This window comes from Sparus aurata, chromosome 7, assembly GCF_900880675.1.
Source record: "Sparus aurata chromosome 7, fSpaAur1.1, whole genome shotgun sequence".
Taxonomy (NCBI): Eukaryota; Metazoa; Chordata; class Actinopteri; order Spariformes; family Sparidae; genus Sparus; species Sparus aurata.
The window spans coordinates 17,950,132-17,977,600 of record NC_044193.1 but is presented as its reverse complement, the minus strand read 5'-3'; the positions used below and the strand labels follow the sequence as shown (position 1 = coordinate 17,977,600).

The 27,469-nt window shown below is 39.2% G+C and overlaps 3 protein-coding genes across 19 annotated transcripts in view; all 3 read left to right on the top strand.

Annotated features, from left to right (window-relative positions):
• Positions 1-3,761, top strand: part of wnk3 (WNK lysine deficient protein kinase 3) — a 45,655-nt gene extending 41,894 nt beyond the window's left edge. For all 6 annotated transcript variants that reach the window (XM_030422365.1, XM_030422364.1, XM_030422363.1 and 3 more), the window contains one exon: positions 519-3,761. In XM_030422365.1, coding sequence (XP_030278225.1) covers positions 519-1,094 — 576 coding nt within the window. In that variant the 3' untranslated portion in view covers positions 1,095-3,761. The remainder of the gene's footprint in view (positions 1-518) is intronic.
• Positions 3,762-4,857: 1,096 nt separating this feature from the next.
• On the top strand, positions 4,858-15,321 carry phf8 (PHD finger protein 8). Its single transcript, XM_030423320.1, is given in 23 exon segments — positions 4,858-5,167; positions 6,009-6,304; positions 6,494-6,579; positions 6,668-6,794; positions 7,118-7,278; positions 7,394-7,535; positions 7,743-7,929; positions 8,031-8,193; positions 8,287-8,374; positions 8,781-8,887; positions 8,991-9,082; positions 10,111-10,200; positions 10,334-10,372; positions 10,374-10,616; positions 10,732-10,814; positions 10,904-11,073; positions 11,251-11,336; positions 11,940-12,061; positions 12,374-12,705; positions 12,828-12,923; positions 13,015-13,124; positions 13,210-13,570; positions 13,661-15,321. Coding segments are annotated over 22 exon segments (3,072 nt in total). The 5' UTR covers positions 4,858-5,167; positions 6,009-6,206; the 3' UTR covers positions 13,750-15,321.
• A 620-nt stretch (positions 15,322-15,941) lies between these two features.
• The window catches only part of huwe1 (HECT, UBA and WWE domain containing E3 ubiquitin protein ligase 1), a 42,539-nt gene continuing 31,011 nt past the window's right edge, over positions 15,942-27,469 (top strand). For 10 of the 12 annotated variants that reach the window (XM_030424181.1, XM_030424175.1, XM_030424173.1 and 7 more), the window contains exons 1-18: positions 15,942-16,028; positions 17,875-17,944; positions 21,471-21,520; positions 21,709-21,778; positions 22,544-22,642; positions 23,400-23,606; positions 23,729-23,881; positions 23,977-24,039; positions 24,206-24,283; positions 24,408-24,458; positions 24,553-24,721; positions 24,808-24,908; positions 25,122-25,272; positions 26,266-26,393; positions 26,521-26,661; positions 26,799-26,904; positions 27,055-27,162; positions 27,243-27,344. In XM_030424181.1, coding sequence (XP_030280041.1) covers positions 21,734-21,778; positions 22,544-22,642; positions 23,400-23,606; positions 23,729-23,881; positions 23,977-24,039; positions 24,206-24,283; positions 24,408-24,458; positions 24,553-24,721; positions 24,808-24,908; positions 25,122-25,272; positions 26,266-26,393; positions 26,521-26,661; positions 26,799-26,904; positions 27,055-27,162; positions 27,243-27,344 — 1,702 coding nt within the window. In that variant the 5' untranslated portion in view covers positions 15,942-16,028; positions 17,875-17,944; positions 21,471-21,520; positions 21,709-21,733. Of the gene's footprint in view, positions 16,029-16,287; positions 16,419-17,874; positions 17,945-19,865; positions 20,188-21,470; positions 21,521-21,708; positions 21,779-22,543; positions 22,643-23,399; positions 23,607-23,728; positions 23,882-23,976; positions 24,040-24,205; positions 24,284-24,407; positions 24,459-24,552; positions 24,722-24,807; positions 24,909-25,121; positions 25,273-26,265; positions 26,394-26,520; positions 26,662-26,798; positions 26,905-27,054; positions 27,163-27,242; positions 27,345-27,469 lie in introns of those variants that run through there. The other 2 variants (XM_030424171.1, XM_030424172.1) reach the window with 2 other exon arrangements.

Genomic DNA, 27,469 nt, shown 5'->3' with positions numbered 1-27,469 from the left:
AAGTGTACCGTTCTTGAGTGTGGTACAGAGCGCTCACACTAGTCAAACAAACTGGACTTTGGGGGTCAAATGCGCTTGGGCACAGTATGGATGCCTAGTGTGAATGCGTCCTTAATCACAGAAGCCCTGAGACCTCAAATTGATTTGAAGTTGAAAAGGGGGTGTTTGAAGTCTCAGAGCTCATGAACATGCTGCTACAGTGAAGATTTTGACTCATGAATGGATATAAACAATGTCTTTCTAAATCAGTTAGAAATCTCAGGGCTTCTGGAGACTTGGATTTTGCAAGACAAGCTAAATGAATTCATTTTATTCTTTTTTAACATAAAACAAGTCCCCATCTACATCATCTCCTCTTAAGGAGAGTGCTGCAACACTTTTTTGCTGAGAAGCTCCATAAAATGTTTTGTGGACTACGAAAACATTATAAATATTATATATTATATTATATATTTATTTCAATGATGTATTTGTGTGCTGTAATATTCCCTTAGCACTCACTACTATATTCCATACAGGTGGCTTCACCAAGTTGGTTTCCAGTGGCACCACTGAACCCCCAGGCATCCTCGACCCCTGCTAGCTTGCCTGCGGCAGCCCCTTCCCAGTACACAGGTGGAGGGAGCCTGTCCACCCCGCAAACTCCGGGACTACCCCCACAAACGCACATGGCTCAAGTGCCACAGATGCAGCAAAGTTTACACCTCCATCAGTCTCTTCCCCCCCAGCAGATGACCTATCCACAGTCCCCGCTCCGCCAGCAGGTACCGCAGACCCGGATGCAATCTCCGACACAATCCCAGTCACTACCACAGACACAACCCATCACCCAGCTGCCCCACTCACCACCTCAAAGCCAACCACTGCTGCCTTCCCAAATGCCCACATCTCCCGTGTCAACGGCTGGGCCTCTGCTGCCTGGCAGTAGCACCACTGCACCCACGGATAGCACTGCTGCTACTGGGGGGACATTTTGCTCCTGTTCCTCATCCTCTTCCACCTCTTCCTCTTCTTGCTCTACTGCTGCTCTACCTTCCAGTGCCAAAATTCACCCAACACCCCCCACCTCAACTCTTCCTCTGGGACAGAAATGAAACCAAGGCGAAGTGTGAGGTCAACATGAAGGTGCACGAGATGGAAATCCTAAGTGGATCAGGAAGTAAAGCAGATCAATTTGGAGTGTTAGTCCTGTTTATGCATAAGAGAGCTGTGAATGCAATGAATATATGGATTCCAGTGTACTTCTGGACGAGATGGGGGAGTGAATGTGAGAGACGATAGATTCTAGTATGTACAGACAGAGGGTAAATTGGAACACAGCAGCTGAGGTTTATGAATCATGGTATGTATGGGTGTTGAGATGTATAAATTCTTAAATGTATGAGTGTGTGCGTTTATGAGTGTGGGTGAGTGTTTATGGACTATCAGAGTACATATCCCTTTTGTCCTTTTACACAGATTAACGTACATGTATTTGTTTTGCAACCAACTCAGTTGGACCTGAACTCTCCCCAAGCAGAGACAAGAAGGACAAAATATTTGACAGTTGTGTTGACATCTTTTGTTCAATTTTGTCGATGCTTACAGTGAAAGGACTATCAATTTTAAAAGTGCAATTAGTAATGGTCATCTAAATTGATCAGCATGTATTGTATGGATTTGTCTGTAAGGCATAAATATTTTTGTAGAAGCACATTGATGAAAACATAGAGAATCTTTTCATGAACTTTTAAAAATGTAGGCCTGCAGCACAAGGTGTTTCAATGGGCAATTAAACAAAAATCCAACAACAGCATGTTACACAGTTATAACAAGTTATCCGGTACCATCATTACCAAAATGTGACCAAACATTCTACTGTTACAGTGAAGTGCACCAATACAACATGTGCTTCATTTGTATTATTTTATGTTTCGCAGCTGTAACATAGAAAGAGTCTGAATTACTATGAGTGATGTATTAATCAATTCTGATGAATTCATAATTTGATGGCAAATTGAAAAACGCCGTCTATGTTCACTGTTCAGCCCAAGACTGCATGACCTAATGACTAACTTGACTTGCCTGAGTGCAAACTGCTTGCACTCACTGTATATTCATGAATCAGACATTTACCATTTGCAGCCAATCAGTCACAAGTAAATTGGTTTCAGTAAGATATGCTTTCACATTTGACATTTTTGCTTTTGAGCTCTGCATATCAAAGTCTACCACTGTGTCATGCTGAGGAGGAACATTAAAAAGAAAAAAACTGCCAAGTTACCATAGGCTGGGGAGACCATATGGGTTGTTCCCATATTGCCTTTTAAAATTAATGCATTTTTGTGGGTGTGTGAGTGTTTTCCTGTGTGACAAAGCTTTGTGATAGTCCCATGGTATATTGCATTAAAATAGCATCCCTGTTTTATTTCATTCAAAGCGGCCTCTCAGATGTCACTGTACCCAACTGTTAATGTTTACTCTGCCTGTGTTTTCGGTTTGTTTCCTCAAAAACAAAAAAAAGTGAGAGGTTAGACCACATGCCGGCTGTAAGCTTGATGTCAATTGCCCGTTTTTCAACTTAAACAGACAGACTTATTTCTTTAGTGAACTCTAGTCTTTGACCATAGGCTGTCAGTGTGAATGCATCTGTCAGAAACTGAACTCTGGGCCATAATTGTGCTTCACGCACATTGCAAAAGGTTTACTCTAGTCAAAAATGTTCCATTCCTCAATTCCTAAACTCGCTTCATGTTTAGATGCAGAGATACACAGAGTAATATATCAGCAGCTGATATATTACGGCACATTTTATTGGGTTATCAGTACACTTAGCCATACACATATTTGAGTATTAATGGTCAGGCGTTAACACATTTTTTGGCGTAATAAGTAGCCTGTAGTCAAAGCAGCATTTCTGTTTTATTAATGATAGAGAGATTGTGTGCCACTGAAAACAGGAGATTGTACCGGTTATTTAAGACAGCTAAATGTGAGTAAAAACATTTAAAACATAAATTGTGAAGGAGGAATACTTTGTGCTAAAGGGTATGGTTGTTCAGAATCCACAACTGCATAATCTAGAATATAACACGGTTTTCTGTATTTGTTGCTTTTCAAGAATACCCACATTGTGACAGAGATGTAGGTCTTGATTAGTGAAGGTGAGATACTGTGCTGTCATGTCTGATACTAACATGTTGACTGCGAGCTACAGCTTAATGATCATTATCCATGATGTGGAGCTGGCTTTGTCCTTGAAGTGTTACCAAAATGTTATCTAAAAGATAAAGATTATTTTTGTATTTTGAAATGGGGTTGTACAAATTGTAAAATTGTGTTCTCATTATAAATCCGAGGTTATTTGGAACTAGAAAACACTGGTTTTCATCCCTGTTTACATGTGACTCCCCTGCCTTCATACACCTCTCTGTGTCCTGACAGGCCAGGGTCCTTTAAGATTATATTCAGAGAATTTGCTCATTTTTGACATCTTATGTCAGTTCTTAACCATGACAACCTGTTAGATACAGACAACATAAGCCTTCCTGCTAGCTTTAGGTCAGAATGAATAAACTTTAAAATGAATACATCAAAAACGTGGGGAGTCCCAAAATGGCATTAATGAGAACCAATGATAAAAGGACATTTGGGCAGAGAAACCTCAAAACATAAAGTACGTTGCTGGTTATTTAGCCTCTGTGAATTGTAACTAATTCAACTGTTGATTTTATTTATGTTTTGTAACTAATCAAAATAAATGATGTTAAACATCAAACATAGTGTGGATTTTTTTTACATGTCATAATTTTGCTCCTTCACACCACAGTAACTTAAGTGTGAAGTCCAGAAGGGCGACTTGGTTGTTACATTTAGGCATCACTTACAGTACATGTAATTTAGATGAAGTATACACTTCTGCCAGCCACTTTTGAAGACATACTTATGAAACACTTGATTTATGCAGTACAAATTAAAAAATCAATTTGCAGATATTTTAACTGTTAAATAGGGATCCATTACAATGAACATGAAGTCTGCCTCTGCTTTTGGTAAAGGCTAAGCTATTGCCCAGCAATCACACTAACACAAAATGGCTTTAACCAATTCAGTAATAAGCAGAATTTATAAAGTGTGCCCTGCATGAATACTGAATACTATGAAGTGATGATTATATAATTATTCAAATGAGATCAGTGATATTTCAAATTGAATCCATTTAAAATATCAAACAAACTGCAAACTGATTATTACATTGAACTAAATTGAATGGAATAATTCATTTCAAAATCTCAAATCTCATTCTCAAAAATGTGATGTGACATACAAATAACTACATGAGCAAAAACACTGGAGGAGCAAGGCAAAAATTCATCAATAAAATATTCAGTTAAGTTATTCACATGTTAATTAATAGATGTGCAATCTGTAAAGAGTATGTTAATGTACTTTTTGAGATAATAATTTGAGGTGTTGCTTAATCTTCCTTCCAATTGTAAAATAAAGGTGAAGATAAATCTTTACATTTTAGTGTGCATGTTGTTGAAAATTACCAAAAATATATCACAACTATGATGTGAAATAATATTTTGATATAAAAAAGTTGTGTGTTTGCATAGATCACATTGCATAAAATGTATTGCATTGGGCCTTCCTACTACTCCTTACTTGAGCAAAATCATTTTCATTGACAGTAAATAAAAGTGTCAATGAAATAAAAGTTGGTAAATATGTTTTCATTTATGTGTTTCTAGACGTTTTCTGAATTGTATTGATCTAACTATATTATTACAAACGCAAGAAGTTTGCAGGCTACTGTAACGTTTGGCAACGTTTTTTTTCCTGAACGCAACTCGACATTTGACTGTCCGCAACTTTATTGTTCTTTCAACAGCAGATAGCGACAAACAACGGTCTGACGCTACTGCCTTTGAAATGGCGTTGATGTAGTTCAAGATGCCGTTATTTGTAGTTATTATGGTCGTCTAGGTCGCTTCGGGTTCTAGCTTTCTGGGCCAGTGAATTTTTGGACCTGGACCCGATATTTGGGCATTACGGAGTTGAAATATAAATATGTGGTAAAGCAAACTGCTAATAATACGTTGCATAATAAGGCCGCAGCTAACCCCGGCCTTGAGTGGGGATTACAACGGCTTTTGAATGCGTGGCCTGCCGCAGCTAGATGTCGGTAAGTTGCTAGCGCTGAATATCAATTTGGCTTTCAAACGACGCTTCTTTTATTTGGATCAAACTTTTCAGTAGTATCGAGTGCATGAAGCGTTTATTTCAACGTTTAAACGTTAAATGAATTGCACTTTGTATTTTCTTGTCTTAAGTTTAAGTTAATGCTTAGGTTAGCATTGGTGGCTAACACGGCTAACGTTAGCTTATGTGCTAAACACGTTAGTGTTTTGATAGCAATACAACAGTCACTGGGCATAGCGTGTTTACAAACAGGGAGCTAACGTTACGATCTGTTAGTTAGCTAATGTGATCAACTGGCTAGCAGAACAAAAAAAAATTGTATCAAAATCTGTGAATAATATACGATCACTCTTGTCTCTCTAATTAATTATATGAAGAGTATGTCATGGTTTGAAACGTTTTAAGGTAAATGTTAAGCCACCGAAATAGATAGTTTCGTGATCTTGCTAGTTGTATACGCTGGCACTTTAGGACAACAATACTCAGTTTACTATTATTACATTACTATTAATAACCATGGCCGGCACCGTTAAAGTATACACAACAGTGTGTATGGAAGTTAGCCTTTCTGAGTGTTGTAAACAGTACAAGTGGTGCAAAGAAATGCAGAGTAAATATTGGTAATGTGTATATGGTGTGAAAAGTAGATGTTCATTGTATGCATGTATACACATCTGCATATATTTACTAATGTATATTCTTGCAGGAGTAGGTTTTAGTGTGTGTGCTTTACTGTGTAAATGAAAGAGCTTGCCATACAGTTGGATTATTGTCATGTCTCACGCAAGTTATTAACATGGTTTTCTTTCTTTCCTATATCTCAGCAGGCTTTCAGGGAAATCCCGGTGTGCACGTACCAGTAACAAGGATCTGGAAGTGAAGTGACAGACTTGCATCCCACCTCAGTTACACTGATATCATTACTAGTACTACATAGTTTATAAAGAAGCCTGTTAAAGAGTTCTTCCAATTTAATTTAGATTTTGACATTGAAAATTAGTCCCCACCCACACACAGGCAATATGGCATCGGTGCCAGTGTACTGCTTGTGTCGCTTGCCATATGATGTGACACGCTTCATGATCGAGTGTGACATTTGTCAAGACTGGTTCCATGGAAGGTAAAACATTTTCAGATTTAAATCTGTGCTGTTACAAATATATTCAAATGGTATGTTGTAGAAGTTATGGTGTAGTTATTATATCTGTTTTTATTAGTTGCATGATTCTTTTGGCAGTATTTGACTTATCACAATTAAGCTATCTGATCTGCGCATTCCTTGTCTGATACATGATCTTTTTCGATGTAGCTGTGTGGGAGTAGAGGAGGACAAAGCAGCTGAGATTGACCTTTATCACTGCCCCAATTGTCAAGTCACCCATGGGCCGTCTGTCAGTAAGTTACGTTTAGTTCTAATCCTGTTGGTTTATTTTACATAAAAATGCAGTTGTTCACTTCCTCCTATGTCTCCCATGTTCCACAGTGCGCAAACGCCGTGGAGGCAATAAACAGACAGATCATGGTGCCAGTGGAGCAAGAGATCCAAGTCGGCCTGTTAAAACAGGCAGCCCACAGTTTGTAAGAGAGCTACGGAGCCGCACCTTCCCAAAGTAAGTCTCTCCCAGCGTCACGCAAAGGCTAAAGTTTGCTATTTGTTTAACGACAAAACCATGATGTGCATTAAATGTCCGACTGGTTTTAGTGCACATCACATGTTGATTCAACAACTAAACGTGAGGTGTGAATGTACATTAAGATAAGTTTTTATCACATTGTTATTGCTATATTTTTGTGTAATAGTGTTGCTCTAGTAAAGAATTTACTCCAGAGCTTCTGGTCTTAGAGCCTATGCCTTACTGTAACATATTTGTAAAGCACATTTTGTGTTCATAATCAAAACTTGTGCATGTGTCTGTTTTTGTTACTATGACAGTGCGGATGAAGTCTTGCTAAAGCCATCTGGTGCCCAGCTGACCGTTGAGTTTCTAGAAGAGCATTCTTTCAGTGTTCCTGTCATGGTGCTGAGGCGGGATGGTCTTGGAATGACCCTTCCTCCAGCATCATTTGGCGTCAGCGATGTGGAGCACTACATTGGTATAGTTTTGACACATTTAATACTAAAATAAAATGTGTTTGCTTTTATGTGTTGGAAATAGTAACTAAGTCATCTACACTTTTCTCAAACTTGTTAATTTTATTCTAAATGTAGGTGCAGACAAAGAGATTGATGTGATTGATGTGTCTCGCCAATGTGACCTGAAGATGCGGTTGGGAGATTTTGTTGAATACTACAACAGCCCCAACAGAGACAGAGTGCTCAATGTCATAAGCCTGGAGTTCTCTGAGACCAGGTACACAAACATTCACTTTACGGACTGTTCAATTCATCGTTATACTGCAGTGTCTGGTTAGTTGAGTTTAATGTTATGTCTCAATCAAATTTAGTTGGACTCAAAAAAAAAAGAAGAAAGAAGTGAGAACTTTATTCTGTAACTGAAGTTGTGTTGTTACTGATGTGATATTTTAAAGACTGAAGACAAGTGTTGGTATTATTTCAGGCTGTCAAACTTGGTTGAGACTCCGAAGATTGTGAGGAAACTCTCATGGGTGGAAAACCTCTGGCCTGAAGAATCCGTGTTTGAACGCCCCAACGTGCAGAAGTACTGCCTAATGGGAGTGAAGGACAGCTACACAGACTTTCACATTGACTTTGGAGGCACCTCAGTATGGTACCATGTCCTGAGGGTGAGAGGAAAAACAAAATCATATTATTACAGTAACACTGACTGCAGAACACATTTTCTTTTTTGGTTTTAGTCTAAGAGCTTGCCTCTGTGTCTTTTCAGGGCGAGAAAATCTTCTACCTAATTTCCCCCACTCCAGCCAACTTGGCACTTTTTGAGCGGTGGAGTTCCTCATCTAACCAGAATGAGATGTTCTTTGGAGACCAGGTTGATATGTGCTACAAGTGCTCTGTCAAACAAGGAAACACCTTGTTCATACCAACAGGTAAGGTATTTGTTTTGTTAGTCACAAAATGTTTATAGTAGAGTTGTTAGTCTGAACAAAGTAATAATTACCCTTTTGTCATTTGTTTTCCAGGGTGGATTCATGCTGTGTTGACTCCAGTGGACTGTCTGGCCTTTGGAGGAAACTTCTTGCATAGTCTCAACATTGATATGCAGCTGCGGTTAGTTTCCTTAGGACTATTTCCATACTAGTTAATACAGTTTAAACTTGATTTTACTTTAAACCATTATTAACCAGGAAAAAAACACATGTGGCAGATCCTTGCTGCTTTGGTGGCCTTTTTGGTTTTATCAGCCACTGTCTTCCACAGTCATTATTCTGACTCTATTATATTATCATTTGCGGTATCTTCATGATTCCTCAGACATGGTTGAAACTTGAACTTGTATATGCGAATGGGCCTTTAGGTCCTTCAATTACTGTAGTTCCCCTAATTTCATTCCTATTTTTGGTCATAAATTGCATTTTTACATCAGTTTTCGGTCACATCTTTAAAGAGGTAATCCACAAGTTTGTGGCTATAACCACTGATGTCTGAATGTGCCTGTGCTGTGTTGTCATTTTAGAGCATATGAAATAGAGAAGAGATTAAGCACAGCAGACCTCTTCAGATTTCCCAACTTTGAGACTGTGTGCTGGTATGTTGGAAAGCACCTTCTGGATACATTCAGAGGTGAGTTCAATGAATTCAATAATGTTTGTATGTCTTTTTGTGAACAGCTTGAGTTGCCTATGTTTATTATTTGTTCTTAACTTTGTGCTATTCTGTTTCCCAGGTTTGAGAGAAAACCGCAGACACCCTGCCACTTACCTGGTTCATGGAGCTAAGGCCCTGAACAATGCTTTCCGTGGCTGGACCCGTAAAGAGGTTGGCAAAATGTCATTCAGTTACTTAATATTTACAGCTTTTTTAAATCTCAAAAGACTCTCTTAAATTGCAACATTAAAAGAACGTGTAGGTCTTAAATGAGGTGTAGTCAGGTGCATTGTTGGCAAATTGCTATCTTGAGGCAGCAGAAAGCAACTGCACCAAAGACCAACAGAAGCCTGGCCTATAGACAGTGTTGCAGTATTTTCCTGCTATCTAAAGGGTGCAATATTCAGTCAGATGCACCTTTCATGTTCATGCAGATGTTTATGTGCGTAGACTGCTTTCAGTAATTTTAAACTTGTCCATGCACGTAGCAATGTCACTGCAGAATTAACAGCACATTTAAGAAGCAAAGTCAAAGCTGTAGTGATAAACGGAGGAAATATGGAGTTTAGGATTTTCAGGAGGATGGCTGAGTTACTCCAAACAATTTCATTGTGTGTTTTAGATGTGTCAAAGAACACAGAACATTGACTTACTTCATCCTACAAATCCTGGTGGTGTGTCAGGAGATTTAAATAATCAATGAAGTTAAGCTGCTGGACCTCATGCTTAAATGCACTTATTGCCTCTCTTAATGAGAGATGCATTTATCGTTTTTGCTGCTGGGGGGTCGCATCATTTAACGTAATTATTTTCCTTATTAAAGTTGTATTATTTTACCCACCTGCCTCCTGCTGTTAATCAGAATGATAATTTCTATAACCCTGCTGGTCTGTTCTGTGAATCGCCACTTCACTCAGACAGATGCCCAGCAGCGCTGCTCCTCCTCCTCCACTAAATATCCATGCGTTCGCTCATATGCAATTTAAATTAGTTTTTTATGGGACAGGGGAGAGACTGGAGATGGCAAAAGAAGAAATAGCTCTCCACGAGAAAGTGGGTTTCTTAACATGTCAAACTATTCCCTTAAATTTTGAATTTAAACAAGATGTTGAATTAAAAATGGCTTTTATGTTATTGTAACTTTAACTGCAAAATGTTGGGTGAAATGAGTAAACTAAGTGTTATCTCCCTACTCTCAGGCTTTAGCAGAGCATGAAGTGGAAATTCCGGAAACCATCAATACTCAGACATTAGTAAAGGACCTGGCCAAGGAGATTCGTCTGGTTGAGGTAAATAATAGAATCACTCAAAGTTTGTGCATGTTTTTAGCTTTGTTTTAATTTTTTAAAATGTTTGCTTATTAAAATATCAATATAACTTAATTGGTTTTACTTACTAAACAGTACTGTACTCTTTTGATAGGATATCTTCCAGCAAAACATTGGCCGCACTGGACCCCAGTTTCCCTGGTTCACCACTCTCTAAAGCTCCCCTGACCACTTCTCAGAATTCAGGACGTCCCCCAGGAAAAAAGAAAGGACCGAAGCCTAAAGAGGGGATAGGGGGTCTTGCATCCCCAGGACCCAAGAAGAAGAATCAAAAGGGGCTCCTTAAGGCAGAAGCAGGAGAACTAGACCTCATTGAGATCCACACCAAACATACACTCAAGAAATTTCAACCTGGCAAATCCAAAAACAAGAACAAGGTATGACATTTGCAGACGATGGTGAAGACAGCTGGAATGCTTATTTCACATGTTTGATTTTACTAAACATTTAATCCTCATGTCCTCATCCTTCACTTCCTATCTGTCTTTCCAGTTGGAGTTGCCTTTGGAGGAGTTTGAAGGGAAGCTGAATAAAAGCAAACTGAAACTTGTGCTGACCAATGGAAAAATTCAAGGGTAAGCTTTGCAGCTGTTCCTTTTAAGTTTTGTGATCGTATTTGACTTTCAAATGTTTGGGTTCTTACCTGCTGATTTTCTGGCTTTAGTAAGAAAGATGGCAAGAGTAATGGTGCAGGGCGTGCTGGAAACTACAAACATCTTGCCATGGAGGGATCCAGTCTGTCTGACCTGGAGTCTGAGGATGAGCTGCAGATTGACGAGACCCCTCCTCCACGACGCAAACCTGCAGGGCCAAGCAAGAAAAAGAAACTAAGCGGTGAGAATTCAGTATAAGGAATTAGCTCTCTTTTACATTTCTTTAATTTCTTTATCTGTCGGAAAATCAGTGTAGCTGTTTGAAGGCTTGGACTGTTAAAACCTGATACAAGTCAGTATTATAGTTTTAAAAGCCAACTTGTTGCTGTAACCTAACTTTGTTTAGTTGTGCCATCAGGTCTTCCCAGGAAGCTGCCCAGAGCCAAACCGTGCTCTGACCCCAATCGCATCAGGGAGCCAGGAGAGGTAGATTTTGACATTGAGGTAAGATTATAATTGACACAACAATCTAAATTTCTAGGACCAATTCTGAACGTCGTCTTTACGCTTTAGTAGCCCATAAGTCAATCCCAAAAGTGATAAATGATACTTCTCTACTTCCAAATTTAGCATTGCGCTGGTCACAGCTCATCACAAATTATTTATTGTTATACAGGCTTAGGGTTTTGTTACACAGACATTACATTTGTTGTTTTACAAGACTATTTCCTGTATTCAGTTGGATCAAGCTGGTTCACTGCATATCCCAATCTACATATTAATCTTACTATTCAAATAATGAATTGCTGATGAGGTCACCAATTTTAGATTTGTATTTTGTAAATGCAAGTGTATCTGATTATTGTCAGTTATTTTTCCGTTTTATTATTTTGTGATAATTGCTTATTCACTGGAACAGATACACTGTTACTGAAGTTGTTGTGGCACATACTCTGTCCTCTGTCCAATGGAATAGACGTCTTGTGATTTGTAAGACAGTTCTTATACTGTGACATGTGCCATGCATTATCCCTGAGATAAGATAGGATTTATTATTCCTGCACTGGTTCAATAGTAACAATAGCATGTTTGTGCATGTGGCTTCAGGAGGATTACACCACAGATGAAGAGGCACTAGCCGCCCATGGAGTGAAGGGTGGTGCGGGGGGCATTCTGGACTTACTGAAGGCCAGCAAGCAAGTGGCAGGCTTGGACTCTGCAGCACTCAGGTTAGATCTCCTTGATCATTTGTGATTAATTTATAATTTGAATTATTTAACACTCAAATTCAGGATCTCTGTGATGGTAATTTTTTAATATGTTTATTTAAAAGGGCAGTTTGAGTTTTGTAATGTTTTGAAGTATTTTTTAAAAAATACACCTCCTAATCTTTGAATTTTAGTGACTGGATCAATCGTTTAGAACACAAGTAGGAAAAAATATCTCACTGTGTTGCTGCAAGAATCCATTAACCTTTGAAACTTGCATATTTCACATATTATTCGCTGATGAATGATTGCTCAACTCTCTTCTTCTCTCAGTGAGGAAGCCCCAGCCTCTCCCAGCACTCGTGACGCCATTCAGGGTATGCTGTCCATGGCCAACCCTCCTTCCTCCTCCTCATCTTCTTCATCTTCATCTCCCTTGTCTATTTCTGGTGGCTTGACACAGGGTTTAGGGAAGGTCAAGGATAAAAGTGGCAGGGCTGTATGGGTGACTGGAGGGGTCAAAAAGACAGCAAATCCTGAGAAGAAACCTGTCATCCAGCGGCCTGGAAAACGGCCAATTAAAAGGCCAGCCCGTCACCTAAGTGACGAGGAGAGTCCAGATGAGCAAGAGACTCTGGGAACCTGTTTTAAAGATTCAGACTATGGTAAGCAGTACACTCAACAACTAACACCTGCTGCTGTACAAATCAATACTAGTCCAAGCAATTAAGTTAAAAGCTTTTATGGATCAACTCTGTTTAATTGTGCAAATCAATCCTTGTTTAAGTTTACCCGTCCTTGGAGTCTGATGAGGAGGACCATGCTAACAAGGCTAAGATGAAGCGGAAGAAAAACTGGGATGACACGCCTTGGAGCCCAAAAGGTAGCTGGCTTAAAAATATCAATAAGATGGTTTATATTTGCTATTTAGCTCTCTGATCTTTGGCCTCTTCATCATTTATTTTCATTTATAGCCAGGGTGATGCCCACCCTTCCCAAACAGGAACGGCCAGCCAGGGAAGGGGCTAGAGTCGCATCTGTAGAAACTGGTCTTGCAGCAGCTGCAGCCAAGCTGGCGCAACAGGTGAGTTGGGCAACAAAGGCCGTTGTTTGAAGTGTGTGCCCAGTGAGTAAAAGATCATCTGTTATTTCTTTTGGATATGATTCAGGAGCAGCAAAAGCCTGCGAAAAGGAAGTACACCAAAAAGCAGCGTCCGCCTGCTCCTGTCGTCACTCCTCCCCCTGTTCAGACTGAGCCAGCCCCACCCTCACCACCACCTGCTGCAGAGTCTACAGCAGACTTCAGCCCAGACAGAAGGATGGACTACTTCTCTGCTAGTCTGTTGGATCATGAATACACAGCAGGACCAGGACCTTTCGGCCCTGGAGGCCCTAGAGGCAGCGGAGCCATGGCCCCGGGTGTATTCCTCACTTCACGTCGACCTTCACTGTCTCCGCAGAACAGCAGCTCTCATTCTGGTACATCCCCTGCAGGATTAGCCAGCCAAGGCACAACAGGTGTTGGTCAAGGTAAGCATAAACCTGAAGCAATGACAGCATCATCTCACATCTCAGTGATGGCAAATTTCTCATGCATTTTCCCCTCTTCCTTTTATTTAGGGAAACGTCCAAAGAAAGGACTTGCAACAGCAAAACAGAGACTTGGAAAAATTCTGAAAATACACCGCAATGGCAAACTTCTCTTGTGAGAGATGTTGGAAATGTGGTGGAAGACTTTTAAGTGGGAAGGAAGAAAATGGCTTTTGTGAAAGTAGGTCTGAAGGACATAGAGATAGTGATCTATATTTTGTACTCTAGATAAATTTGTTTACTGTTTTCACCTGTTATTGAACCTCATTACATCTTGTCCTACACCGTTTGCTTTACCCAGCTAAATCACAACTCATTCCACTTATCAATATCTGCACAAGTATTTTAACAGGCACATCTGTAGTTTTAAACCACTCACTGTAATGTGCTGGATGCGCACTTAAATGTCGTAGATAAATCTTAATGATCACATTTGATATTGGCAATGGGAAATAGTGACTTGCATTTCAAAGGGTGAACGTAGATTAAAATGCTAAAATAACCAGAACTCTAAATTAACTGAACCTAATGTTTTATTTAGTTTAGGCTGTTTAAGTGGCTTTATTTATGCAGATACATTCTCCTGTCCATCATGATTTTTAAAAGGGAAGAAAAAAACACCAATGTTCTAGTCGGGTAAAATGTAATGTCTTTATAGCCCTCACACAATCCCACAAACACGCCCATGAAGCTGTAGTGTTGTTAAGTTGACTTTTTACCTCATTACACACTTTCGTCTTTGGCATACTGATTACAGGCCACCAGTCTTTACACACAAACTGTAGTGTATGCACATGATCAGCTCTTTATATGCCACATCTGTTCAATGTCCAGTTCTTTTTGAGGAATTTCTCACTGATGTTTGTGTACCTCCATATACTGTAGCTCTACACACAAAATAGACAGCACTTAACAGATGCCAAGAGTAACATCATACGATTCTATTTATTGTGATCATATTTATTTACCAGCATTTTGCCATCTCTTAGCCTGTTATAACACAGAATGTTTTCCCCAGTACATCTTTTTGGTCCCTACTTTAATTATTTTCAACCACTTATTACCTGTATAAAAATTGTATCCATTGCATTGTCTGAATTTTTACAGTTTAAGTTGCAGTTGTAAATATCTGTAATATTTGTAATTTATATAGCTTCATTGGAAGAGCAAAAAAATATTGTGAGGAGGAGTCTAGTTTCCTGCAAATTGCCATAATTTGTGCCCCAAGTGTTGGCAGCTTCTTTGGGCCAGATCTAGAGATGTGCTTTCTCTCCACAGAATGTACTAGTGATAAAATGGCAGTAATTTAGATTTAACTGTGTGAAACCATTGTGAAGGTGCAGGATATGAATTGATATGTAAATATATGTTGTAATTTAAGTTCTTTTATAGTTCAAAAACTTTGAAATCTTTCTTAACATAACTTGTACATGATACATTGCTGTATTTGGAAAATATCTGAAATAGTTCATTTTTTATATTTGTACGCAGTAATTATCATGCTTAGTTTGTCATGTTGTCTTGTCAGTGTAATAGTGAATTGTTCTGAAAAAAAAGCCCCTGTTTTACTTCATCCATTTAGTTTTATTAATTATTGTTGATATTCACTCTTGTGTTGGTGTGTACTGTGTGTTTCAAACATGACGTGTTTAAATACGACCTGGAACAGATAAAATATACCTTGGGCAAAATTTTCCTTTTCACTGAATTTATTTTAGGAACATCAAAAGTGAGATGTGTGGCTTGCCTTGAATTAATGGGTTTTTGTTTACTGTGTGCACATAATTCAGTTTTTACAGCATTCACTGACGTGGGATTTAGGCAAAATATTTTGTATTGGAAAGGTCATCATTAAGATACAACAAATAATATTGTCTTTTATTAAACATATGTACTCTCTTCAATTAGAGAAATCAATTGATTCAATCAATTGATGTTAAAGCCACCTAAGATCTTACTTCTCAAATATCGTTTTCTCTGTTTTTTTGTTGTACTAATAATTGTACTATTTTCATACACAAACATTACTTCCATTGCTAAATTTTGATTATAACTCACCGTCCAAATAGGGGTCTCATGCAGTTGCTATTAAAATGTGCAGTCTTTATTTCCTCATTGTCAGTTTCATATTAACTTGAGTTAAAATATTTTTTCATAAAGCCTGGATAATTCTGCTGTGTGCTTTCGTGTGCACATCTAATCAGAATATGGATTATGGAAATACAAGTTAATAGCCGGTGTCACCTCTTTGAGACTCAAATGAACCAGCGTTTTTCGTTTCTGTACAACTACAAGGGAGTGCCCTGGGTAAACGCAGCAGCAGGTATTCTCGCGAGATCCCAACTGCCCTACCACTCGCTAGTGCAAGATGGAGAAGCAAATGTAACACGCATTCGAGGTAAGCATTAAGACTTAATGCACAGTATTGACATGGATTTTAGCTAACTGGCGGCATACATTTTTCTTCTTTAAGAACTAGTATCGATGAATCGCACCCACCACTGAGGCCAGAGACTACAAACTAGTGTCTTTTTAAGGGTAAAGTACCGATCATATGCTGTGTAAACCGCCATTTTTAATTTAGCCATGATCCAACTGATAGAGCATTGTGCGGAGCTCGCAATGCTAGCTAGTTAGCTCGCGCGAAACCCGCAAACATACAAGCAACACACACACACATACACTCATGTTCAGTGTGTGTGGGTATGCGCCTCTGTTTAACTACAAGTCCAGGATGCATCCCTGTTCAGTAGTTACTCACTTTCGGGAGTGATGATACAAATAACCGGTGAGAATTAAAATGTGTGTCAGGTTGCAGATTTGACTTTTCGTAATCTGCTAACGTTAGCCTTCAAAGCTGAATTGGAGCCGAAGTAACTAACGTTAGCATTAACTGCTATTGAGCCTAGCTAACGTCATCTAATTAGTTAGCTTTTAACTTTGCTAACGTTAACTCCACTATTGAGTTTAACCGTAACAGCGTAGCGTTAGGTAGCCAACGGTACCTCCAACAATATTGGCAAACACTGTTAGCAGTCTTTACATGGGTAAGACTAACCTAGCTAACTTGAGAATGATAAACGAGTTAGCGAGTGTCGTAATGTTACTTAAACTAAGGTACTTTCCACGGCCATTGCTGTATTTTCTGATGTGGATGAAGTGATCAGTTTACAACGTCAGAAGCTGGTATTAATGTTAATGCTGCGCTGTTATTTGTGAATGTAATTAACCCGGAAAGAGTGGTAAATTCGTGCACTAGGGAAGTATCACACTGTCAAATAGGCGTCTAACAAAAGAAACAGATCACATTTGCAAGAGCGTTTCAGTGTAAATGTAAAGTGAATCCGTGGTGACTGTCAGCATCCTCTTTGGTCCTTGTCATCCTCTCAATCAGAGAACACAGGGATATGGGGGAGTGGAGTTGATGTAAAGAATGCTGCATTGATTTATTATGAAAGAAAAAAAAAATCTACTTAATTTATTCAAATAAGTTCTTTGTTCCCACCCTAAAGTTGATACTTAATACCACAGCCTGCTGAAAAATGTTTTGCCTGAAAATATATGACCCTGTACACCAAATCTTGGGCACTTCGGGTAAATGTATGTGTATGTACGTGCAATATATGTTGTGGTTTTGATTGCAGTGGTTTAAGTGCCAGACCATTAAGTGAGAGTGAGGGTCTTAAATTCAGAATTATGGAGACATTTGCGTCTGTTTGATTTACCTAACCCTGGCATGCATGTGCACAGCGAAAAACAAGTATGCTTCAAGTAACCTAGTTCTATTGCAGACAAATCAGTTGAACTTTGAGAATGAGTGATGAGTTTCTAGTCCATGCTCCTTACAAAAACTTATAACCTATACATAGGATACCATGCAAGTAAATTGGTTCTTCTTGAATAAAGTTTTAAAATAACTGGACTGGACACATTTTCAAAAGTAAAATCTAATCTTAACTGTAAAACAGCAGAGGTCAAACATGTGCGGACATGTCCACTTAAAAAACAAAACCATGCAGACCCCAAAGATAGAAAGTTATGAGTGGGTTTTTAGATCATCAGCGGCTGAGAAAGCCGAGACAATTCTCTGCATTGTAACATTATTTCTTAACAGAGTTGGTTTGAAGTTGCCATAAATTTTTATTCTTTTCACAAGCTTTGTTTTTATGTAAACCTGTTAAACATTCAAGCTGCTAGAATTTTCTCAGTCTGTCGTGTCTGATTTGATTGTCATGTGTTTTCAGATAGATTAAAGAAACTGCAAAGCAAGCCAAGGATGAAAATGGTGGAGCTATTAAACCAAAGCAGTTTCTGGTATGTACTGCTAACCTATCTAGTACATATACTTAAGACAATTGTGGTGAAACATTTGAATGCAAAAGGGATGAGGTGATTTGTAATGAATATTTTCTTCCAAGCCTGTACCATCCTTGGGGAAAAAAAGCAATAACCACAAAGGGTTAATATTATGAACTACACATAATAAACTATATTTTCCACAGAAATTGTCAGATATTTCTAGCTATTACGTAAGGTATATCTAAATTTTTATTTTTTTACAGTAACCCAAACTTTTTTACATCCTTTAAAAATGAAAGTAGATTGTATAGTTTCTTACATGGGGATTTCAGCATTAACATTGCCAACTTATTTTTGTCTTCCGTATATTATTTATCACTCGAATGGTGTTGGGGTGATTTACTGTAATGTGTACAGCTGTAGTTCAACTCAGTACAATAGAGCTCAGTGTCACAGGATTTGTGCTGCAAATAGCTGCAGAAAATTAGGTTCTGATAGTCATCAACTCTTAGATGCTGACTGGTATGAGCATTTTTAATGCTATACTTGATAATGAGAGTAAAAGAATATTAGACAATAATTTAATCCTTGATTACAGATTTGTTTGTTATAACAAAGTATTTCTCTGAATACACTTGAGCTCCAATCAAGTTATTATAAATACAATTAATATTATTTTAATTTAGAAATAAGAAATATATTTACCAAAATGCATGTCATCGCTTTAAAGCAATTATGTGTTGTAATTTAGATTTGCACATCTGCCAATATACAGTACATGGAAATATTTGTGATAACTAGGGATATTACAACAACAGATATTGCTGCATGATCTCTCAACAGTATGGCAACACATGTAATGATAATCCAGAGATGCTGTGAATTTGTGAGTATTATAAGAGTTCCCACTGATCTAAATGTATGCTTTAAAGTTACAAGTGAAAAAGATAGGAATCAAATTTAAATATTGACAAAAGTTGATGTATCAGTTAAGAACAAGCCTCTAAAAGAAGATTGAAAACATGAAATAAATCATGTTGGGGCATAAATTAACATATGTTGGCCGAGTAATCATTCTGTAAAATATTAAGTGCTCTATTTTATTACATTTTTATGATGCATTAAGTTTCGTTGATAGGTGTATCAATCATGGATAACCATATCACTTCAAATATTATAATTGAGAGAGAAGGTTGCTTGACATCCCTGAACTTTCCACACCCTAAGTGTCAGTCATATACATTATACTCGAAAGCAATGTTATAGAAGTTGTCTCAGTTTTGATGGAATAACAATAATAATAGCAGTAGTAGTAGTAATGATGCTAATAGTTTATTTGTATTCATTTTTAACGTGTTCCAACATGTTAATTGATGTTAGTTCCTGCAATACAAAATCACACACCTCTGTATTTTGTCTTCTATTCTGTATTTCAGTGTTTTTGCTAATTTGAGTGCTATGGTCCACCAAAGAAGATTTCTTGAAATGTCGACATATAAACCCCCAAAACACCTGAAAAAATAAGGAGTGGCATGCAAACTGAGGCTCTTTGCTTCATTATCAGCTGGTTAGGTCAAAGCCAAATATGCTTGTAATTTCATGCCTTTACTTTTTTATGGTTGTATGAAATCCAGCAGCTTTGTTGACTGATTCTGGTTCAGTACTTTTGTATGTTTGGATAACTGTTCAGTCTGTTTCGTGTTTATTAGATGTAAGGCGGATATAACTCCATTCCTCTGGTTTACAGTTGTGCACCTGATGGATTTTGATGAAAATGATTTGAGGGACAATGTAGTCATTATCATTATTTTAGTGGATTTCCTCATTTTCTGTGGATGGTGTCAGTTGGAGACTCATGATGATGTTAAATGTTAATGTACAATGTTGTTCTACAGAGGGGCAGTTGGACTGCATCAATAAACAGTGGCTACTCTCTCCCAGCCGTAACGGTATTCACTTTTTGCACACTACCCAGAGTCATGATGACTGTGCCAACAGCTAGTGCCTGAGTGTTATGGAAACAAGCGCGGATACACTGCAAATTAATACAGCGAACGGATGAACACAGTTGTTTAGCGAGCCGGTAGCCTTTCAGTAAATTATCCTGAGAGAAATACTGCAAACAAAACTCGCAGAGTCACGTTAGACCCATCCGGCAATGATTCAGCGAGTTATTATGCGTTTCTGCTGGCTACTCAACCAACGGTAGCTAGCCTGCTAGCTAGCGCGTGCTACGACTGTCTAGCTGAGGAACCAGGGTAAGAACCTGAGCAAAGTAACCTTACCTGGTTCCAGGTATTTGACACACGCCCATCTTACTCTCGCTGGTCACCAAGTTATGTTTACAGTTTCGTTTTCGAGTAATAAAGAGATGATGCTGGAGTAGGGATTGCGGGCTTCTTTTGCGGCCTATACAGCCCCGACCTAAATTAGTCCAGAGTCAGGTCAGGACAGCATGGTGAAATTTGTGGGATCTGGATTGACAGCTGTGGCACAGATGGGTAAAATTGCCGAATTTTGGTTTAGATCATTTTTTTACGTTTGTCTTTAATTACACACAATGTCTTGTTTGTGACTTGGCTGACTTTTATACGCTCTGGTGGTATTCTAATGCTGAGAAGTATTTCAAGAAAAGATCGCTTGCTAACGTTGCCGGTAGCTCAGTGTTAGCTGGTCAGGAGCTAACATCGACTCCGTAGCAAACGTTACCGATAGATTTATTTGGTACGCTGAGCTTCCTAATGTGCTTTGTTTTGTTGGATGAGTTGTTAACCAATAACAAATCAGCCACGTATCGTGTTTGTTTACCAACTGCAGTCAAACGTGTGTTTAGTGACTTGTTAACATTGGGTAAATAACGTTATGCTGTTAGCAAGGGTGACGTTAGCTTGTTAGCTAGGTCGCTACAACTTTAACCTGTCAGCGTCAAGTCACTTTAGTTGATGATGGGCAAGCGTATAGTGAAGGTAGTGGTCTTTTTTTTTATTATCAATATATCACTTGGATTCCAAATACGTGGAGCGATAGACAAATGTTTATGGCAACCAAATAAGGCCCAGCCTGATTTAATTAACTTTGTGTCGTATGTTGCTAGCTAGCAACGAGCTAATGCTCTATCTCGGTCTGCTTTGTGATGATCAGTCTTCGCTAGATAACCTAAAACAAATCTATTGTCGATATCACCTTTAAACCAAGGATTATGATCAGTCATTTGATGGCTCATACAGATGTTTCTTTTAAGGAAAATACTCATAGCCCCTGACCTTGTGTATTGAGTGCCTGTCAAAATATAACATTAAAACTGATTGTCTGTATTTTGTCATTTACTTTCTGAACATCGTGTACTTATTTCCATATACATTGTCAGAATGCAGTGTTATGCATGCAGTTGGGAATTGGATGTTAAATGATTGATTCATTTACAGCTTTGCCAAACTGTCTGTTGTCTTGACGTTGATGCGTCTTATATCTACACTTTATTTTAATTCAGTTTGTGTTGAGGCATATGGGACACTGCTTGATTATCACTATCCTTTTACAGATAACGTGACTGGAACATGCTGTTAAGTGGGTATTGCCAAATCCTTTTCTGTAAGTATATTACACATTTCAAGCTGTATACAATTCAATATATGTATTTTGGTTTTAGAATATTTAGATGCTTTAAGGGCAGTATTTGGCTTATTTACAAATTATATATTTAAGTAGTTCTGCATCATAAAATAATGAAATTCAGCAGCATGTGTGGCTTTCTGATGTACATGAAAATTTTTTGACAGGAGCAACACACAGAGATTTTCGACAATGAAGGTCGACAGAAGCAAGTTAAAGAAAACTCCTACGGAAGCTGTGAGTATGGATAATACTTGTTGTGTTATCATTGTTTGCCTCACTAGTGCCTGAAGTTGGAATACCCAGACAGAGCTTTACTTTGACCAAATGTGATTGGATCACGTAATGGGGGCACAGCTCAGGTGTTTTTCTTTGTATCAAAGATCTTAAGAAAAGGGGTTTCTTAGTTTGATTTGTTGAGATTTGTGTGAACAGCAGTAGGCACCTGTCACCTGCACCTACTTTATCTAACCAGCTGACCAATAGAGCATTGAAACAAAGAGTAGGTAGGCAACTGCTAACCTTGGTGATAATAAGAATGCTATTCCTGAGGGTGTGTCACAAAAAAAAGCAGTAGCATGACAGTAAGCATCTAAGCAGCAGCTGTACATTTTCGCTAAGCATATAAATAACACATTAATCTCAACTCTGACTTTGCATTAAAGGAGAACAAATCATAACAGACACAACTGTAAAGCTGCTCTGTTAAGCTGCTATAATACTTCATCAGAACTTCTTGTCGGATGGTCGACTATGATGAGCCAATCCTTTTTAGTGCAGTGACACTTCTCAGCTTAGGGTGGAGATGCTCCTAAGCAGAACAATATATTTTGGGTCAATGTGGTTTGCCCCTGCAGTGAGTTCACAGAGGAAATGCAAATTTTATTATCTGTGGATGTTACAGCATAGCTACAGCATGTAATACGTGTTAGTAGAAAAAAGGCATATGTCGTCTCTGTGCTCTGCTTGATGAACCCTTTTGTGCTCCTTCTGAACCAACAGCCTGCTGACTGCAGGATACTCATAGAAAAACTCAAGGCATGCAGCGATGAGCAACTGCTGGTTGAACTACAGCACATCAAGACCTGGAATATTGGCAAGGTGAGTTCCAAGGAAAACACTGATAACATATCTGTTACTACAGGGATCCAGCTGATCGTTCAGAATATGGTGGATGTGAAGTGTGTTCCAGGAATTTGACAGAAACTGGGACACATTTTAGACTGCATGTACACTAAACCTAATTTGTAAAATGCTGCCTTCATGAAAATGTGTTTTCATGACACACTAGTATTTTGTAGAGATATCTGTCCACAATGAAAGAACTGAATAATAGAAAAAGGAACAACAAAACTGCATATTGGTGTAAACCTCTGTTCAGTCCCCTACTGCTTAATGCAGCCAATTTCACAATTTAGTGGTTCTCATTTACTTGTTTATAGATGTACTCTGGGAATACTTGCCCACCAGGATGCCTTGATTGTTCAAGAAGTAATTACTATTCCAAATTACAATTTGTTTCCTGAGCATTTTGACTATTCATGTCTCTGCTCCACAAAGAAGCCAAAACACATGAACAGTAAAAGGGCAGCTGATAAGAACAGGTAGGGAGGCCAAAGTCGATTCCACTGTGAATATAAAAAAAATTGAAAGTGTTAAAATATCTCCTGGTTAGTGGTTCTATGCTGTTTTGTATTTACATTGTTTGATCAGCTTTAATACTGTTGACTGTTACTAGTTGATTATATAATTGAGTCACTCTGAGCTACTATAAATGAGCTGTCAACATTGTTCATATGGAATATGTTACCTTAACTTTGTTGGTAATTGAAAATGATTTTCTGTCTGTCTTTAACAGTGTGAGTTGTACCACTGGGTGGATTTGCTGGACCGCTTTGATGGCATTCTGTGCGATGCAGGCCAGACAGTGGAGAACATGTCATGGCTGCTGGTGTGTGACCGTCCCGACAATGGACAGCTCAAAGCCCTGCTTTTGGCAGTGCTCAACTTCACTGCACTGCTCATTGAGTATAGCTTCTCTAGGCACCTCTACAGCTCCATAGAGGTAGGCTTTAAATCAGTACACTCTTTTCGACCACTACTGTTTTCTGCACTGTCACAGGGGTAAAAGTGAAGCAGTTCACTAACTTTACCCCCCTTTTATCTCCACTCTCTCCCCCTTTACAGCACTTAACCACCTTGTTAGCGTCATGTGACATGCAGGTGGTCCTGTCTGTGCTGAACCTGCTCTATGTGTTCAGTAAGCGCTCCAACTACATCACAAGACTGGGCTCTGACAAAAGGACGCCTCTACTGGCCCGTCTGCAACACCTGGCTGAGGTCTAGTGAATGCCATTGTTTTGCTATTGCCATGATTCCAGCTGTCCCTCAAGAGAAAGAGCTGTGGTGTTTAGTGTCTTTGTTCTCTTCTGTAGAGCTGGGGAGGAAAGGAGAATGGCTTTGGTCTGGCTGAGTGCTGCAGGGATCTGCCGATGACGGTGAGAATTTTACATAGTGATGTTCAATACATCTCTCAGTCAACCGTCTACAGCCATGGGACAGTTAGTTTTATGTGTATACATTAAGGCTGTCAAAGAGACTAATCAACCATTATTTATAAACCATCTTTCCTTACTATGCCGCCCCCCGTTGGTACATGAGCAGAAGTACCCTCCCAGTGCCACCACACTGCACTTTGAGTTTTACGCTGAGCCAGGCCCTGAGGTCAAAGTGGAGAGAAAGGTATAGACCAAGACATAAATTTATGAAGTCATGCAATAAAAAATAAATATCGTTTAGGAATATTATGTTGATGGCTCAACGTTTCCTAAACCTTTGTGAACTTTTTTTTTTCTCCTCATCCTAGCAAACAAGTAGTAACACACTACACTATATCCACATTGAGCAGCTTGACAAGGTACAGTCTGATTAAAGTTTTTCATTAACAGTCAAGTAATAACATCGTCTGCTTCAAGTTCTTCAGTTTACGCATGGTGCTCTATGTTGCTCAGATTTCAGAGAGCCCATCTGAGATCATGGAGTCGCTGACGGTGATGTACAACATACCTAAAGACAAGCAGACTCTACTGTTCACACACATTCGACTGGCCCATGGTTTCTCAAATCACAAGAAAAGGTTGCAGGCCGTGCAGGCCAGACTGCATGCCATCTCTATTCTTGGTGAGTGGAAAACTCCTTGCAAAGATAAAAATGACAAATGCTTTTGCTTCAAGTTTTAACTGCTGACATTTTCTGTTTCTTTGCAGTGTATTCAAATGCACTCCAAGAGTCAGCCAACAGTATTCTGTATAATGGCTTGATAGAGGAGCTGGTGGATGTATTACAGATTACAGACAAACAGCTTGTGGTGAGAAAGTAGTTTGCTTTTTCTGCTTAATCACTGTCATTGTGCTGAATGTCTTTTCTACACAGGCACTAGCATTGTATTTGTAATGTGGCATGGAATATCTTTTGCTGCTTTGTCAGACCAAAATCATTTGTGTACTCCAGTGTAGATGCAGATGTATCAACAAGTTGATTCTTGTTTTCTAAAAAAATGCATTTGATTTTTGCCCTTCAGGATATCAAGGCAGCATCTTTGCGCACTTTAACTTCGATTGTCCATCTTGAGAGGACGCCCAAGCTTTCCAACATCATTGACTGCACCGGCACTGCCTCCTACCATGGCTTCTTGCCTGTGTTGGTGCGCAACTGTATACAGGCAATGATTGGTAAGAATGTGGTCAAAATGTTTAACAGTAAACTTTGATGCACAGGAAAATGGGACAATTGACATGTATGCTTGTTCAGAGTGTATACAGGGTCTTAAATAGGGCTGCACGATATTGGAAAAAACTGACATTGCGATTTTTTTAACCCTGCGATATATATTGCGATATGAAAAAATACAGGATTTTTCATCAGATGACCTGAATAGCACTTTATGTTATGCTACATTTCAAAATGATCAGCATTTATATTTCATATGAGCTCATGCATGCTTGCGCCCTCCCAGAACTCCCATTCCTCAGCTGGCTTACTTTCATTTATAAAAATTACGTCTGTCTAATTTTCCTTCGGGTGCGGGTCGGGCATCACTAACAATTTATAGCAGGTCGGCGCGGGTGCGAAATGTAATTTGTGCTACTGTAGGAAAATGGGTCGGATGCAGTTTTAAGTATGGCGTGTACGGGCGGGTTTTCAAAATAAGACCTGTGCAGGACTCTGCTATGTGGTACCGATGTAAATAGTCAAACAAATTAATGGTGTTACCTCGTTGTGGCAACAGATGCAACACACTGTCGACACAGAACACGTGTTTGGTCAACATCATCCTTCTTGTAGCTGAAATAATTCCAGGTAACTGACGTTGCTTTTCTTTTTGGCACCAAGTCTTCGTTCTCGCGATTTTCTCTTGTTCGTTGCTCATTTTTCAATGTTGTTACCAGCGACTCACTCCATGTGCAGGGGCTGGTCTGCTTTGGCACACTGTTTTGGAACTAATGTAATTGGCGGATCGCTCTGCATGCACAGTGTGTCAGGTACCCTTGAAATTAGATGAGTTCATTTGCGTCCTACATCACAGGCTCTGCGATGTGACTATTGCACACACGTACATCACGATGGCGATGCTCAAATGATATATCGTGCAGCCCTAGTCTTAAAGTAATTAAAGTACCCTTTACACTGTTGCTCTGTATTTAATATTGGTTTCTATTCCCTAGATCCTTTAATGGAACCCTACCCGCACCAGTTTGCCACTGCACTCTTCTCATTCCTCTACCACTTGGCTAGCTATGATGCTGGAGGGGAAGCCCTTGTCTCCTGTGGCATGATGGAAGCCCTCCTTAAGGTATATCCAGATCCTACCAATATCTCATTACCAAATAGTAAAAAAGCAGAAACATTTATTTTAAAAAGTTTTTATTAGCTAAGTATGTGTACTAATACAAGGAATTCTTTTTTCTTTGGCTTTCTAGGTGATCAAGTTCCTGGGTGATGAGCAGGACCAGATCACCTTTGTGACACGCGCAGTGCGAGTCGTGGACCTCATCACCAACCTTGACATGGCTGCCTTTCAGTCCCACAGCGGCCTTTCCATTTTCATCTGCAGGCTAGAGGTTGGTGATGCACTTTGAATTTTCTATTCCCAAGACAATATTCTTCAGCTAAAAAGCCACTGAAACATTTGCCAATCCTCTGGACTCAGTTGTTCTTCTCTCTGTCTCTCTCTCTCTCCATCACTTTGTATATGTAGCATGAGGTGGACCTGTCAAGGAAAGAGTGCCCTTTTGTCATCAAGCCAAAGATCCAGAGGCCTAACACAGCTGTGGAATCTGAGGACATGGACACAGACATGGAGAGTAAGTAACTTTTATTAAAACCTCCCTGCAATGTATTCACCTTCAGAAATTAATATCCCAATGCCAAGGCAGGTAAGTTCAAGACTATTTATCAGTATTGCCAAGATATACATATCGAGTAATGATTGCTAACATTGTGTACTCTTGCAGTGTCAGAAGTTGCGATGGAGAGCAGCCCTGGACCGTCCACATCCTCTGGCTCGAGACCAGAGGCGGACCACCGAGCACAGAGCAGTGCTGCAAACACGCCTCGTGCAGGTACACAGTGAACCCAAATCAAACCCAAAACACTTCTGTCACAATAGGACTCTATCAACACAGACACTCTGTCTCTGCAGGTATGCAGTGTATCCCCCAGAGGGCAGCTCTGTTAAAGTCAATGCTAAACTTCTTGAAGAAAGCCATCCAGGATCCTGCCTTCTCCGATGGTATCCGCCACGGTGAGTCATTTGGCATCCCCTTTCTTATTTCACAAATGAACTCGAGATATATGGTTTTTTACTACTCTTGGGTATACATGTTAAACAGACTCATGAATTGTTACCTCAAGATTTCATTAAGCAAA